The sequence below is a fragment of the Nicotiana sylvestris genome, chromosome 10 (genome assembly GCF_000393655.2).
Source record: "Nicotiana sylvestris chromosome 10, ASM39365v2, whole genome shotgun sequence".
NCBI classification, from domain to species: domain Eukaryota; kingdom Viridiplantae; phylum Streptophyta; class Magnoliopsida; order Solanales; family Solanaceae; genus Nicotiana; species Nicotiana sylvestris.
In genome coordinates, this window is record NC_091066.1 from 171,417,693 (window position 1) to 171,435,778 (window position 18,086).

Consider the following 18,086-nt stretch of genomic DNA (forward strand, 5'->3'; position numbering starts at 1 on the left):
AACTCTTCTCTTTTTGGCGAAGTCCTTTCGCCTTAAAGGGTGTTATTTCGAACTTGTCGAAATAGTAACCCGTCGTCATTCGATCGAGGTCGAACTCTTCTCTTTTTGGCAAATGCCCTTGGCCTTAAAAGGTACTATTTTGAACTTATCGAAATAGTAACCTATCGTCGTTCGATCGAGGTCGAACTCTTCTCTTTTTGGAGAAGGCCCTTGGCCTTAAAGGGTGTTATTTTGAACTTATCAAAATAGTAACCTGTCGTCGTTCGATCGAGGTAGAACTCTTCTCTTTTTGGCGAAGGCCCTTGGCCTTAAAGGGTGTTATTTCGAAGTTGTCGAAATAGTAACCCATCGTCGTTCGATCGAGGTCGAACTCCTCTCTTTCTGGCGAAGGCCCTTTGCCTTAAAGGGTGTTATTTCAACCTTGTCGAAATAATGACCCGTCGTCAATCCCAGTTTTTGGAGAGCCAAATATCTTCTCTGAGAGTCCCAGTCCGTTTGGCATTGCTCGCAACAGAGGGTACAACGTTGGATAATGTGAAACGTTGCTATTTCGCTTAGGTTCGCTCTGCGTACAAATTATAGATTCCTTATCTGGCTCATGTCTTCCGGCTCGGAGGTATCACCGGCGGGCGGTATCACAGTTGCTTTGTAGTAGTTTTTCGTCCTTTAATTGAGGTGTTTCTTTATTCATTCGCCTGTGCGGCCATTGTATTCCTACTTGAGCAGAGAGTTGGAGACGAGTTAGAACGAAACTTTCCTTGCCCCCGTCTGGTGGTCCGATGGGGGAGAACTGGTTGATAACGTCGTTCGCCATGTTAGGCATATCGATGGTTGATAGGTCGAAGGTTTCTAAGCCTGGTTATTTTGTTCGACTCTCCTCCCCCTACTGCACTGCTCCTTTGTCTCACGTGGGTTGGATTTTTCCTTCGCGCTCCTTTTGGTGAGTGATCATATTTCTTGTCTTTGATTTGGGAGAGACTAGGAAATTTCACTAAGAAATTCCCACAGACAGCGCCAAATTTTTTGACTCAAAAGATATCGAAACTTTTTTGGGCAAATCAATCAAAGAAGATGAGGATGTAAATCTTAGTCAGACATAATTAATTTCAGATCAAAGAGCTAGCAGTATGGATCACATGTAGGATGAAAGAAATATAAATGATCTTATTGAGATTCAATATTGTATCCCTCATCGATCAATGGGGAGACAACTTTACATATTTTCCTAGAGATCTGTTCTTCTCTCTCAAGAATACAAGAAGAGAGCTTTTTAACTTCAAAGAGAGATAGGAGGAGCCGCCCCCTTTATTGAAAGCTTTCCATTGCTATATATAGTCGAGACACCCTTGCCCTTTGTTTGGACCGACGTCCGCATGCCTCCAATGTATCTTGGTCGTCCCTTTAAGCGCTGTTCCTTCTGGCTCGACGGATGTCGGGAAAAGGGTGTAGAGTGGGCTATGTTATCTTTCACTGCTCGGTCTCTTGGGTGGGACGTGTTAGGACCGAAAAAATCAAGCTCACGGGGGAGCTAGCAAAGCAAATCTTGAACGACGATAAATCAAACAACACAAGAGAAATATATCAAAAGAGACACAAACATATAACGTGGTTCGGTCAACTGACCTACGTCCACTGCGGAGATGAGCAATCCACTATATAAAAATGAGAGTACAAAATATTGAGAGAACAACCTCACGAAGAGACAAACCCAAATAACACACTAACATTTGTCCCGTAAAGTTCTCCCTCTACACACAACTCTCAAACCCCATATAGCTACATTGTGGATGCTACTTAATGAGAAAGACGGATTCTCAATTTATAGAAGTCCAAATATTTTCCTACAAAAAAAAGGACTAAAGTATAGGAGAATTATAATTTCCTTCTATAAAAAGGAAAACTCAATTAAGGTAATTATATTGCCCTTTCCTTCAACAAATAGGAAATCCAAATATGGTAAGAAAATTATGACAAACACCTAACAATTCTCCCCATTGGCCGGAATTTTTTGACAAAATAAACTTGATCCACCTTCTTCACATAGCCTTCAACATGTCATATCTCCAAATCTCCACCATAAAGTTTGTCTCAACGTGCGTAGCACACTGGTCAAATTTTTCAGAAAAAAATCACGATTATCGTCAAATATGTTGCGGCTAGAACTGAACCCGCCAAGATGAACCTGTCTTGAACCTCGCTCTGATATCACTTGTTAGGACCGAAAAAATCAGGTTCATGCAGGAGCTAGCAAAGCAAATCTTGAACGACGATATATCAAACAATACAAGAGAAATATATCAAAAGAGACGCAAACATATAACGTGGTTCGGTCAACTGACTTACGTCCACCGCAGAGATGAGCAATCCACTATATAAAAAAGAGAGTACAAAACATTGAGAGAACAACCTCATGAAGAGGCAAACACAAGTGACACACTAACACTTGTCCCATAAAGTTCTCCCCCTACACACGACTCTCAAACCCCATATGGCAACATTGTGGATGCTACTGAATGAGAAGGATGGATCCTCAATATATAGAAGTCCAAACATTTTCCTACAAGAAAAAGGACTAGCCAAGTATAGGAAAATTATAATTTCCTTCTACAAAAGGAAAACCCAATTAAGGTAATTATATTGCCTTTCCTTCAACAAATAGGAAACCAAATATGGTAAGAAAATTATGGCAAACACCTAATAATTCTCCCCCTTGGCCGGAATTTTCTAACAAAATAAACTTGATCCACCTTTTTCGCATAGCCTTCAACAGGTCGCATCTCCAAATCTCCACCACAAAGTTTATCTTAACGTGCGTAGCACACCAGTCAAATTTCTCAGAATAAAATCACGATTATCGTCAAATATGTTGTGGCTAGAACTGAACCCGTCAAGATGAACTTGTCTTGAACCTCGCTCTGATATCACTTGTTAGGACTGAAAAAATCAGGTTCACGCGAGAGCTAGCAAAGCAAATCTTGAACGACGATATATCAAACAACACAAGAGAAATATATCAAAAGAGACGCAAACATATAACGTGGTTCGGTCAACTGACTTATGTCTATCGCGGAGATGAGCAATCCACTATATAAAAAAGAGAGTAAAAAACATTGAGAGAACAACCTCACAAAGAGGCAAACACAAGTGACACACTAACACTTTTCCCGTAAAGTTCTCCCCCTACATACGACTCTCAAACCCCATATGGCTACATTGTGGATGCTACTGAATGAGAAGGATGGATCCTCAATTTATAGAAGTCCAAACCTTTTCCTACAAGAAAAAGGACTAGCCAAGTATAGGAGAATTATAATTTCCTTCTACAAAAAGGAAAACCCAATTAAGGTAATTATATTGCCCTTTCCTTCAACAATATCAACAAGCCACCTCGTGGCGTACATATCTCAGGCCCTCGGCCTCAAATCAGTATCAGTATTTCCTCACAACTAGGCCATCGGCCTTACTTAGTCAAAAATACTTACAAGCCCCTCGGGCATTAGTAAAACAGTATTTCTCAGCCCAAAACATCATTTGAAATATAATTCAAGTCTCAAAATAGAGTAAAAATGGCTGAGTAGTAAAACAGTGGAAAATAACATGACTGAATTCAATTAGTAAGTCAAAACAGTGAGGAAATAGTAATAAAAATCCCCGAAGAGTTCAAATAGTTGGCACGAAGCCCAAATATGGCAATTAGCCCAAATCATGATGATAACATATAAGTTTCAGTCAAATACGCGGTAAAATCATCAATCGGGACGGACCAAGTCACAATCTCCAATAGTACACGACCTCACGCTCGTCATCAAGCGTGTGCCTCACCTCAATATAGCACTACGATGTGCAATCCGGGGTTTCAAACCCTCAGAACATTATTTACAACCATTACTCACCTCGAACCGGCTAAATCTCTAAGTCGCGACGCCTTTTCCCCTCGAATCGACCTCCACGCGCGTCGAATCTATCCAAAATCAGAACGAATACGTCACAATATGTTAAAGGAACAAAGCCCAATCGAAAATAATCAACAAAGGGCGCGATTCCCGAAATTACTAAAACCCGAGCACCTGGCCCACGTCTCGAAATCGGGTAAAATTTATATTTTCAGAATCCTCATATCCTCACGAGTCTAATCATACCAAAATTATCCAATTCCGGTACCATTTGGTCCTTCAAATCATCATTTTATATTTTTGGAAGATTCCACAACTTTTCTTCCCAAATTCCATCCCAACTCACGAATTAAATGATGAATTAAATGATAGATTCATGTATTCTAGCCAAATTTGATTTAGAATCACTTACCCCGATGAATCTCTTGAAAAACCTTCGAAAAATCGCCAAAATCCTAGCTCTCTAGGTCAAAATATTAAATAAAACCCAAAACCTCGTATTTATAAAGTACCCCACAGATTTCCACCTCTGCGGACCGCACAAAAACGATCGTGGTCCGCACAAAACTAGTGCGGTCCGCACAAAAACGACTGCGACCGCATAGGTTTTCATCTGCAGTGACAAACTTTAGTATTTTGGCCATAACTTTCGCTACAAATGTCCAAATTGAGATATCTTTATTTTTCTGAAAACTAGACACGAAGGGCTATAACTTTTGTTTTTGAATCATCTCCAAATTCCTTGTAGATCAAAAGATATGAGCTTCCGAAGTAGGACCAGTGAAACGTTCCCCACCGCGGCCGCACAGTATTTTGTGCGGTCCGTACAACACCTGCCGCGGCCGCACTTCATTTTGTGCGGACCGCACTGGTGGGTTCCGAGGCCTTCAACCCTTCTGGACCTGCTATAGCTTTGATTTTTGGCCTAAAACATCCCGGAACTTCAAACCAATTGTACCAACACATCCCATGACATTGTTCAAACTTGTTCAAAACTTCGGAACACTCACGACAACATCAAATCACCAATTTAACATAGGATTCAAGCCTAAGAACTCCAAGAACTCTTAAATTATACTTTCGATCAAAAAGTCTATCAAATCTCGTCCGAATGACCTGAAATTTTGCACACACATCCCAAATGACATAACGAAGCTACTGCAACTCTCGGAATTCCATTCCGACCCCTATATCAAAATCTCGCCTATCAACCGGAAATTGCCAAAATATCAACTTCGCCAATTTAAGCCTAAATCTTCTCTACAAGTCCGAAAACACATTCTGATCGCGCTTCTAAGTCACAAATCACCTAACGGAGCTAACCAGATCATAAAAATTCCAATCCGAGGTCATATACAAATAAGTCAAATATTGGTCAAACCTTTCAAATTTCAAGCTTCCAAATTGGGAACTGTTCTTCCAAGTTTATTCCGATTATATTGAAAACTAAAACCAACGATTTACATAAGTTATATTGCATCACACAGGGCAATTCATGCTCGAGAACTGGCGAGCGAAATGCAAAAGCTCAAAACAACCGATCGGGTCGTTACATAGAAATATGAGCCATTACTTGTTCCTTCTTTACGTGCAGTCCTAACTGTTTTGATTGGCGCCTAAACTTTTATCCTTTAAACAACTTAGGAGGGTCTAGAACTGTCCAAAAGTAGAGGTCCTAAAATACCTCCAAGACCACAAGGAAGGGACGGGTAGTGCACGCATAGGACATTTATCAAGGCTATTAGAACGCTTTAGGCTATGACCAAGGGGAGGGAATTGAGTAGTAAGGATATGATGACTACGCGCTAATGTCACGTGTAGCCTCTCATTGAGGAGTGTTTATCGGACATTGTGTGGGGTGATCCTATAGGCCAACCAACCTAGGACCCCTCTTTCTCAACTCTTATAATTTTTTTTAAAAATAAATTTACTTCCCCTTATTTATGTTCCAACCTTTTCCCTTGTTTTCATTACTTGAACCTTACAATGTCCAAAACATGCCTTTATTTGCAAATATGTATTTAAACTATTTATTTGTTAAAATGACTAATTCATAAGTATAAGTTCGGCCGGAACCCACCATTGTGGACGGAGAGGGGTGCCTAACACCTTCCTCTCAAGGTTATTTCGAGCCCTTACCCTAAGTCTTTGGTAATACAAACTAGTCCAAGAGTTAATTACTCTAGGTGCCCTAACGCACCATAATCTGTTAGGTAGCGACTCTTCAAAAACCTAAATTTCCAAAAGGAAATGAGTTATTACCCCCCATGAATGTTGAAACCCGGACTTCTCTCTCCCCACAGAGAGGGAAAAAAGAGGGCGCGACACCTTGGTCAAACTAAATGTACATATAAGCTAAAAAATCATAAGTTGGGGGTGACCAACTTATGACTGATTTTAGCTTATAAGGACTTTGAGTGTTTACGAAATGCATATATAAGCAAAAAAGTGCTTATAAACCAGTTTGACCAGCTTATAAGCTTAGCCAAACACCCTCTTAATCAATTGTAATTTGATTAACACTTGTTTTATCTGAATCAATGGAAAAGTGAGTGAATGAAGAACAAAAACAAAACTAAAAGCGAACTATGGTTCTTATTTCTATTTTTGGTTTTTCTGTTTTGCTTATTGATTTATATTGGAGAAGGTCTAATTCTCAACTCTATAATTGTTTTTAGGAACAAAGCTTGATTTACACCTCAATTATGTAAAACTCAGCAATCTCAAAAAATACAGATTTTTATATGACTTTCATTAATTTATTTTTCTTAAAAAAAAATTAATCAGTTCAATTTTGTATGTGATGCTTATGGTATTAAATATTTACGGTAAGCCTGGGCTGTGCCCGGGCCCAACGACCATAGTCAAAGGTAAAAAATTTATGTAGCGTCCAGTTTTGTTTCATCCGTTGAATTTATGCCTACTTTTTAAGAAAAGTTTAATTGATACTCAAATTTTTTGCAAAATGAGTTTGTTAAATTTTTTGTCGTTTGGATAATTTAATGATTGGAATTTGTTCTTTATGATTTTTGAAGGTTATGTTTTAAATTTGAGCTCATTTGAAGTAGACTTACATTGAATCATGTATTAGTGGGCGTTTGGACATAAGAATTGTAAAATTTCAAAAAAAGTGAGAAAAAAAAATCAAGTGAAAATGGTATTTGAAATTTAGAGTTGTGTTTGGACATGAATATAATTTTGGGTTGTTTTTTAATTTTTGTGAGTGATCTGAGTGAAAATTTCGGAAAATAACTTTTTGGAGTTTTTCAAATTTTCGAAAAAATTCAAAATTCAAGTTCAAGTGAAAATTGGAAATTTTATAGCCAAACAATGATTTCGAAAAAAGTGAAAAAATTTCAAAAAAAAAAGTGAAAAAATTCTTATATCCAAACGGGCTCTTAGATTGTTGAAAATCGAAGAACAAGTTTATATTTAAGAGTTGTATTCAATAGATTGAACTACTTAAGATTCGAATTTCTGAAGTTGCATTTGAAAGATAGAAGAACTTCAGATTTGATTTCTAAATTTGCATTGAAGAAATTAAATAACTTCAAATTCGAGAGGATACACTGTATAAAATTTCGTGGAATGCGGGTATAACTTCAAAGGTTACCCCAAAAGTTAGTATATATAATATATTATATTTATTAGTAGTATACATCACATAAACCATTAATATTGTACATGAAAGGTATGTTGTGTTGTATACTTAAAACAATATTAAATATGTTTATATTATATAATATATTGTACACGATATTTATTAGTAATATACATCAGGGTCTTTTTCTCAACATATATGAGATATATTATGAATGTGAAAAGTTAAAAGTAGTTATAACTTATTTAATTAAATTTTGAATAAGTTATATTATGTGTAAATTCCTCATTTAGATATACCTATAACATAAATTTTACCTATAATATTGGTTATTTAAAATAATATTCATAGTTCTCAGGTAATGCTATATCTCCCATTCAGAATAAGTATCTTCTGGAATATTTTATCTTAAAGCGAAGTCATGAATTTTCTCAAGAGTGTTCAAATTAAAAGAAGTGAAAAAAAGTTCTTCGACAAAAGGTGTTCGGTATATATTATATACCTCTAAAATATAATATTTTGCCTATATATACAGTTTAATTTTTAGGCAAATGGTGGTCAATTGATCATCCTTTAACACATGTAGCTTCATCCCTGATCTTAAATGGCACTATTTTTTTTTTTCAATCCGAGGGGAAATAAGCTATTTAAATATGAACAACGAAAATAACATTATAGGTAAGATGGATACCTTTTTTCCCTTCTTTATGTCAAGTTGGATGCATATATTATTTTTCTGATTTTTGTTGTTAGCAAATATTTTATTGTCGATTTTCGTCTTCTTAAGCTGAAGGTCTTTTGGAAACATCCTTTCTATCCCTCCGAGGTAGGGGTAGGGTTTGCGTACATTTTATCCTCTTCATACCCTACTTGGAAAATTTTACTGAGTTGTTGTTATTGTTTTATGTCAAGTTGGTCTTTGTTTTACTCTAACCAAAATTGTTTTACCCAATAAGAAATTATACCATTATTTTTATAAGATTTTAAAGATGAATATACTAAAATTCGATCAATCTCAATATATAACGATTGAGAATAAAGATCGATTTTAAACTAGAAAGATGCGCTTTTTTGTTTAGTCAAAAAAGGACTCTACTATTATTTTTTAATGAAATTTTAAAAATAAATATGCTAAAGTTAAGTCAATTTTAATTTACAATATCAGACATAATCATCAAGTTCTAATTTATAAAATGAGATTTTTTTGTTGACTATGATATTTAAAACTACTAATTTTTAGATACACTTGAAACTTTAATGATGGGAAGAAGTTCATGTTTAAAAAGTAAACATATAATATTATATATATATATATATATATATATATATATATTATAATTAAATGTCAACAAACTATATTAGTCTTGTAATTTTAAATTTAGCTTTAAAGATTTAAAAAAATGAAAATTAATGATTAATTCACGTACCTATATAGACATGTTTTGAAGCGTCTTAATATCTGCACTTTCTCAAATTAGCATGTCTTGTCTTAAATCACATCATTTTAAAAATTTCTCAAGAAAAGATTAAAATTTAAACCTCCAAATGTTTATCACAAATGTTTTACTTAAAAGAAAGAATAGCTTTGAAATAATATAAAATATAGGATAATTAATTTATGCAAAGCACTAATGTTTTACTATTTTATATGTCAAAATATTTAAGCAAAAATTGGTTAATTATTTCTTTTGTGCAAATGTATAAAACAAAATGTCTGGACCAATGGGAATAATGTGTTTGGGTACAATTACTAAATTGCCCACACTGTTGCTTCTAATATATAAAGAGAATATAAATACGTTCTGTCCCGTCCAATCAAGAGAAAATATTTGCAATTCATCCCAAAAATGAGTCTCCATCGATCCCTTCTTCGCATACCTAAAACCCTAATAACCCCCTTTCGCAAATTAGTGCCCTTTTTTCAAATTAATTATTATTCAGTAAATACCCATGTCATTTCTAATGTTAATGACCAAAATCTAAATCCCAAAAACCCAAAAATTGTCCAAGAAGCAGAAAGAATCTGCAAAATTTTATTGAACACCACCTGTTCGACGAAATGTGTAACTGATGCTTTGGGTTCGGTTTCAGTAAATGTGAGTCCTTTATTAGTTGAGGAGGTTGTAAAGAAGCTCAGCAATTCTGGGGTTTTAGCATTGTCTTTTTTCCGTTGGGCTGAGAAACAGAACGGTTTCGTGCATACTTCAGAGAGTTATCATGGGTTGATTGAAGCTTTAGGAAAGATCAAACAGTTTAAAATGGTTTGGATTTTGGTTGATGAGTTGAAGAAAAAAGGGTTGTTGTGTAAAGAGTCATTTGCACTTATTTCACGGAGATATGCTCGTGCTAGGAAGGTAAAAGAAGCTATCGAGGCGTTTGAGAGGATGGAGAAATATGGGTTGGTTGTTGAGTTGCAAGATTTTAATAGATTGCTTGATACATTGAGCAAGTCTAGGAATGTTGGGAAAGCACAAGAGGTGTTTGATAAATGGAAGAATAAAAGGAAATTCAAGCCTAATATTAAGTCATATACTATATTGTTAGAAGGGTGGGGTGGAGAGAAGAATTTGTTGAGGCTAAATGAAGTTTATCAGGAGATGAAGGCTGATGATATTGAGCCTGATGTCGTGAGCTATGGAATCATGATCCATGCTCATTGCAAGGTTAAAAAGTATGGTGAGGCGATTGAGTTGTTACGCGAAATGGAAAGGAAGAAGATTAGGGTAACCCCTCATGTGTATTGCACGTTGATAAATGGTTTGGGATCGGAGAAAAGGTTGGTTGAGGCTCTTAAGTATTTTGAGCTATATAAGGGTAGTGGTTTTGATCTTGAGGTATTCACGTTTAACGCAATGGTGGGAGCTTATTGCTGGTCTATGCGTATGGACGATGCATATAAGTTACTTGATGAGATGAGGAGAAGTAAGATTGGTCCAAATACGCGAACATATGATATCATTCTTCACCATCTTATAAAGGCCAGAAGAACGAATGAGGCTTATTTGGTGTTTCAGAAAATGAGCAATGATCCTGGCTGCGAACCGACTGTGAGTACATACGAGATAATGGTGAGGATGTTCTGCAATGAGGACCGGACCGATATGGCTCTAAGGGTATGGGATCAAATGAAAGCTAGGGGAGTTCTTCCGGGAATGCATATGTTTTCGACATTGATTAACAGCTTTTGCCATGAGAATAGATTGGATGATGCCTGCACATACTTTCAAGAAATGCTTGATATGGGCATGAGACCTCCACTTCCCTTGTTTGATAATCTAAAACGGGCACTTCCTGAAGAGGGAAAAGAGGATACTGTTAAAGCTTTGTGGAGGAAACTTGAGAAACTAAGGAAAAGCAACTTAGTTGGATAGAGACAACTTAAGGTGGAACCACGGGTTCAAGCCGTAGAAATAGCGTCTTGCAGAAATGCAAGATAAGGTTGCATACAATAGACCCTTGTGGTTTGGCCCTTCCCCGGACCCCGCACATAATAGAAGCTTAGTGTGCCGGTTTGCCTTCTTTTTTTTTTTTTTTTGTATTCTTCACAATTGAATCGATTGAGTTTTTTTGGAACATCCAAGGTGCCTCATTATGTCCATTTTCACTTTTGTCCCCGCTTGCAGCCAATACAACCACAATCTAACTTGCACGAGATTCAACAACCGAAGCTATCGGTAGTCCCCAGGGGGCGGCATATTAGGCATGAGAGAAAAGCATATTGGCTAGTGATTGTGAGGCCCCAATTCTTGACTGGATCTCGCTTCATCAAATTCTTTTCAAAGAAATTGAGCACTAGCACATATGGCTATGGATACTACAAACAAGCTTTCTGCAATTACTGCCGAAATGGGCAATGCAAAGTGAACTTTTATGTTTAATGAGGATTCGAATAGCCAAATCTAACTTGTTTGGTACTGAATCGTAGTAGTATTTGTTTTTTATATTTCTTCTTTAATATTGTTATTCTACACTTTTGTAAGCGCCTCGCGAGTAGTTGGTGCTAAACTCAAACTAAAATCTTGACCTACATAGGATGTTGAGAAAAGAAATGCCAATTAAGTAATTCTAATCCGTTTAAAACCATTGCTAAGGAAAAGTGGAAACCTAGATGAAAAATAGAGTACAACAAATGTTTAGCATCGCAGAATATTAATATTCTCAAGATGGAGAGTGGTATTGAAATACATCTCAATTCTACTAGTCAAACTATTTCATATTACTCAAAGTCAAGAACCTACAATTTCATTCACTTTAACTCTAAAACTATTGTTACCAAAACCAGCAGTATAATTTCCAGTTTCCAAATGTCACAGCACTAAAGTTCCACCATCAACCTATCCTGTATCATAAAACAAAAAAGCACCAACATATCAAAATCAATTCACACACAAAATAAATCTTTAAAAAAAAAGGCAGAATCAATCAAACACAATGTTCCAAACAATTTGTAAGCAGTGGCGGATGCAGGATCTCCACGAAGGGGTTCAAAATTCTTCTTTCTAAATTGAAAAATAACTTATTAGCTAAAAGTAAGAACTATATATACTCTATTATAAAAATTTAATGAAAAGATAACATAACTATTGGGATTAATTTTTATGCATGTTGTATTGTCACAACCAATTGCATCTAATAGCTTTGACAATACTATTCCTATGTTCTTAATCTTTGACATCAGTCAATTTTATTTTAATTTTTATATGTATTTCTGTATCTTATCATCATAGGCAGATCCGGGATTTAAATCTTATGGGTTCAATTTTAAGGCTTTTAACATTGAACCCATTGTATTTTTAAATTTATGGGTTCATATCTACTATTTTTGCAATTTTAATGAATTTTTACATACAAATTTTTACGCCGCGTCGAAAGTTATGGGTTCAGTTGAACCCGTAGGTTATACGCCGCATCCGCCACTGCTTATCATAATGATAAAACTAATGACTACTATATATTTTTAAACCTTTTAATTTTTTATTGTGGATAATTTACGTGGTTAGAAACTGATTGTAATAGCAATAATACTCCATACACTATATGCCAAAATAATAAAATTCGTTTAAGCGCTTTATATATATATATATATATATATATATATATATATATATATATATATATATATATACACACACATTCACGGGTTATACGTATATTAATGCTTTCATGCTGGAAAAGTGTCACTTATATAGATTTAAATATATTGCAAAAGTATTACATAAAGAGAGTCCAAGAGGGTGAAAAATCATAGTTAACAGACAATTGTCCCAATTCAATTAATAAGAACATAATTTATATAAAATAAATTTTAATTGATTTTAAAGTTCTACATAGCATGACTAACTACATTCACACCTCAAATAAGAACCATTATAAAATTTTAGTTGACAATCCAAATAATTTAAAAATTATTTTAGTTGAATTTTCGTTTACGTACAGAGCTCAAGGACTCACATTTTATATAAAAATTTACCTTGTATAAATTATTTCCTTATTTGAATTAAGTAACATAACTATAACAATTTTCATGTTATTTTTTCTTATATATAGTATTTTAAAATTAACTATTGTGCATATGAAATAGAAGATTTATACAAACTTATCTCATAGGCTAGGCTTATATATAAGATTTATCGTGGAATTTCCTATTCCTTTTTCCGGTGTTTTTTCTCTTTAATTTCTCTATCCCTCGTTAATGATCAAACCATTTACATACAGAAATAAAAAATTAATAAGCTACCTCAAATTATTCTTTGTGCACATGTATAAATAGCACTATAAAATTTTAGTTGATGCTTGTCTTAATAGTTAATACTGATGTTGCACTTTGGTAATGCATCTTTCTGAAAGCAAGAATACTACTAGAGGCGGAGCTAGAATTTTAGCTCGTTTTAGTTACTGGGTTCGCAATTAAATATTTTTATATATTTAATAATTTTTTTAATACAAATATAGTGTTTAAACAAAAGCTACTGGGTTCGACCGAACCCGTAACTACCACACTACCTCCGCCCCTGAATACCACACCAGGAAGGATCAATCACCCATAAACACGAGAACTACATACTCGTTATCATAAAAATAACAACTTAGACCAAACAGAAAATTTGTAACTTCGATAAAATTTAAGTGAACGTGAGCATTCACTGGGTTGTCGTTGTTCATAAAATTTAAGTGAAATTCTCGGGCGCTATCACAAAAAAACGCCTGGATGCTTCATGATCAAGAGTCTGATACTCTATTGGAATTATGAATTCTTTGTAGTTTTGATACGTCAATGAGATGCAACACGACAAACAAGGTAAAAATATTCAAGATACATGAACTGATTGCACAATTTATAATAGAGACTTTACCAAGACGATAATTTGTTTTTCATGAAATAAGTAAAGAAATAAAGATCAAATTTTGGGAAAGCCAAAAGCTAAAGGAAAAACTTAATTTAAATCGAAAATCATAACCTAATTAGAGGCTGGCAGCGATTAGCAACTGATTGAATAGTTGTTTATTATAGAGTTTGATACCGTTCGCTAGCCCTAATTTAAAGTAAGGAAAAAGAATTTATATTAGGAAAAATTAAGTCAATAAGGAAAGATTTAATAAATACAATTTTAGTTGTTTTTAAAGTTTTAATATTGTTAAATTACTATTTTGTTCAATATAATATATATTTTTAAAGGGTAAAAAAGGCGAACGACATTTCGCTAAGGGCCTTCGTGCTTTTAATATAACATATATAAATTATACTAAGCAATATTTCACGATAATTTCTAATTTTTATGTATTTTTTTCTTCATTATAATTTTATGAGTTTAAGTGCTATGTACTGTGTAGTATAATACAACCAACCCCATTTGAATTACTAATTACTCCTTCTATTCTTATTTATGTAAATTCTTTTGCTTTTCGATAATCAATTTGGCTAATCTTTGAAGTTAAATTGAAGTAGATTAGCTCAGTATTCTCATGCCAATATGATGAAAAAAATGTATTTCAAAATGTAGTTAAGAAACTAGGGATGTCAAATTTGGACCAAGCCCCAAATAACCCCCTCCCCCCCCCCAACCCAGGTTGAGCTGGTTATTGACCCATCCATTTACTGAACTCAGTCCATTTTGACCCAACCGATCTCAACCCATTTAAAATGGGAGAAATTCAAAAATAGCCAGATATACAAGTGGTCATTTAAAAATAGTCATGGTTTCAAAAGTAATTAAAATATAGCTACTTTTCATATAAACATAAATATGAACGAAAATACTGTTCAAAATCCGGAAAAAAACTCCGGTATAATATACTGGAGTTCCAGTATAAACTCCGGTATATTATACTGGAGTTCCAGTATAATATACTGGAGATTGGAGCATTGGTGTTCCAATCTCCAGTATATTATACTTGAACTTTCCGTGTGTTGGAGTTCCAGCATAATATGCAGGAAGTTCATACACAGGTGCACTGATCTCCAGTATATTATGCTGGAACTTTCCGTGTTGCAGCAAAATAGTGACTATTTTTAATGACTTTGCAAACACTGGCTATTTCTGAATGACCAGTTTAAAAATTGGCTAGCCTGTAAGCACGTGATTTTTGACCCTCCCCGAGAATTTTCACATTTTTAGCGTGAATATGTGAAACTGGGTCTAGTATAGCTATTTTAACTATTTTTACTTTATTTCGTTGCAAAAAGAAAAATTACAAAAAATATATATATAATTTTAGTTTATGTATTTCTCATAAACTTGAAAAATACAAAAAAAAATTGTACTTTGTTTTGGTACTTTATATAAATTCGAAAATTACAAAAAAATATATATAATTCTATTAATATTTTGTAGTCGTTTTAATACAAAAAATATTATTTTATATTTTGTCTTTATTAAAAAAACGAAAATTACAAAAAATAGTTTTATTAATATTTTATAGTCATTTTGACTTTGATACAAAAATATTACTTCATATTTTATCTTAATACTTACGAAAATTACAAAAAATAGTTTTATTAATATTTTGTAGCTATTTTAAATCCTTAAAAATATTTAAAAAGATATAGTTTTGTTAAATACTAGTCTTATTTTTGGTAGTTATTTTGCTTACATAGGACTAGTTAAGCAACATTTTCTATTTCTCGGCTCCGGGCAAAAGAATAATATTCGGGTTCAAACTACCCGGTTTTTAGGCCTAATTTTCGGACCTAGCCCATAATAAACCGTGTCCAGGACACATGGGGAACCCCACCACGCGTGGGGGACATAAACCTTGAACCCCACCACGCGTGGGGCTCATTTTTCTTGGCAAAACATTACAAAACACGGACAAACACATTTGACAAGGGGAGGACTTTGAAAATTTTGGCAAAAAATACTGTTCATCTTCTTCTTTGAGAAGAAGAAGCAAAAACCCTAAACCATCGTGAAAAAAAAACCACCCTCCTCCTCCTAATCTTCCCACCGGAAAAACCAGACCCGTCGTACCCCCCGTCACCAAAACCCACCAGCTCCATCGCCCACCTCCACTGTCCGAACACCACCCCAAACAGCTCCCCCTCCTTGTCGTCAACCACTGCCCGTCGCCACCATCAAACGACCACCCCATCTCCTCCCAAACTCCCTCGCGACCACTCCGTCATCTTCCCCGGCGACATTGCTGCTCGTCGTCACCCCCACCAAACGCCACCACCCTCGTTCCACCTCCAAACCCTCTCCAGCTGCCTCGTCCGTCAAACACCCGTTAACAGCCCCCCCTCGTTGTCACTGCCCAGTCCGTCACTCCCCGGCGACCACCAGCAGTCTACCATTTCTGCTTCGTCCGTCGTCCCCCACACACCACAACCACACGATCAGTTGAACCTCCATAATTGGTCATTCACGCTACTGTCCAGCAGTGGGTTCCCTGCGTTCCATTTTGTTGTGCGATCTCTTTTGTCATTCAAAGTGTCGTTGCATCCCAGCCCGTTAGTTTGAGTCCATTTTTGGAGATCGTTTGTTGAGGTCTGTTCGGAGGCGTGTATCGAAGCTTCGAGGTTGTTGTCCGAGGTTTCGTCGCAGGTCCAACGCATCGGACGATAATATCAAGTAGGTCATCTCTGTCCGTGTCCTTCATATTTGTTGTTTAGTAACATGTACATGCGCTTGTTGAAATATAATCCTAGTTCATGCGGATAGTACGCGAAATTACGCGAGACATATATACATGATGATTGCGAATTGCTATATTTGATAATTAACTCCGTATGGTGTTGAAATTTGGCCGTGAATGTCTTTTCCGTTGTTTCGTTATTTTAAGTAGCTATTTGACATTTTGTTTCTTCATGTTTAAATTGTTGTTATCCAAATATTGGTCGTAATAGAGGTTTGCACATATTCTGAAAGGTGTTAATTATTTAGTTTGTCTTAATAGTTGTTTATACATGTGGTAGTAATGTTGAAATTATAGTAGCAATGATAATTCCGCGGAAAAATACTCGCTTCATCAAATAGGTTCAATCTATAACCTATGATCTCGCGATGTAGCAAAAAAAAAAACGTAGTTATTTTAGCCTTGTCCTATTTCTAAAAAAAAAAGAGAAAAATAAATAAATAAATAAATAAATAAGAATGAGATGAGCCTCGCCAAATAAAAATACAAAATTGCGGGGCCCTCAGTAAATATTTGTTTTCAAATTGCTTAGATTTCGGGATGGACCGTTTAGCAAAATTCCACGGTCCTACCCAAAATAAATACGCTAGTCGCTTTAGGCGCGCCTTTAATAATTTAATTTCCTTAAACTCGGGTGCACATTGATGTGACCCAAATCCAAATCTCAACGGAGTCAAAGTGTGTCGACGACCACGGGTACATTGATTGTAACGCGGTTCGAGATACATTTTCACAACGTTGCAATTCTTGATAAAAACAGTAAATGATAAAAGCGGTTAAAAGTTAAATTTTGCACATAAGTTCACACTTGTATAAAATCAGATAATCAAGCCGAATATAACAGTTGAGCGACCGTGCTAGAACCACGGAACTCGGGAATGCCTAACACCTTCTCCCGGGTTAACAGAATTCCTTATCCAGATTTCTGGTACGCAGACTGTAATATGGAGTCATTCTTTTCCTCGATTCAGGATTAAAATCGGTGACTTGGGACACCCTAAATCTCCCAAGTGGCGACTCTGAAATAATTAAACCAATCCCATTTCGATTGTCCTTTAATTGAAAAAAACTCCCATCGCGCCCCCGTGGGTGCGGAAAAAGGAGGTGTGACATAGCCCATGTTATTTTTACATTTAAAGTTGGGCTGATTTTTAGCCAATATTAATCCATGAATAACTTTGCCAAAATATTTTAGAAATAATTTTTTTTGATATATTATATATGAGCATAATAAAAGAAAAAAATCGTATTTATTAATTATACAATTTATAGAAAGCAACATATATTAAGTAAAGTTTGATAAGAGTTGGGCCGGTTGGGTTATGACCTAAATTTTAGCCCATCTTGACCCAATCTATCTTAGCCCAAATAACTTTTGGGCAGATCATTTGATCCACCCAATTATTGGCTGAACTCCTTTTGACCCGTTCAAAATTGACCCAACCCGCCCATTTGACCCC

General features: G+C 35.3%; 1 protein-coding gene across 1 annotated transcript; it reads left to right on the forward strand.

Annotated features, from left to right (window-relative positions):
* The first annotated feature begins 9,317 nt into the window (after positions 1–9,317).
* Positions 9,318–11,371, forward strand: LOC104236148 (pentatricopeptide repeat-containing protein At1g71060, mitochondrial-like). The gene is made up of 2 exons (XM_070160792.1): positions 9,318–11,003; positions 11,118–11,371. Exon 1 carries the CDS (start codon positions 9,342–9,344, stop codon positions 10,863–10,865), a length of 1,524 nt encoding a protein of 507 aa, XP_070016893.1. The 5' UTR covers positions 9,318–9,341; the 3' UTR covers positions 10,866–11,003; positions 11,118–11,371.
* Positions 11,372–18,086: the final 6,715 nt, after the last annotated feature.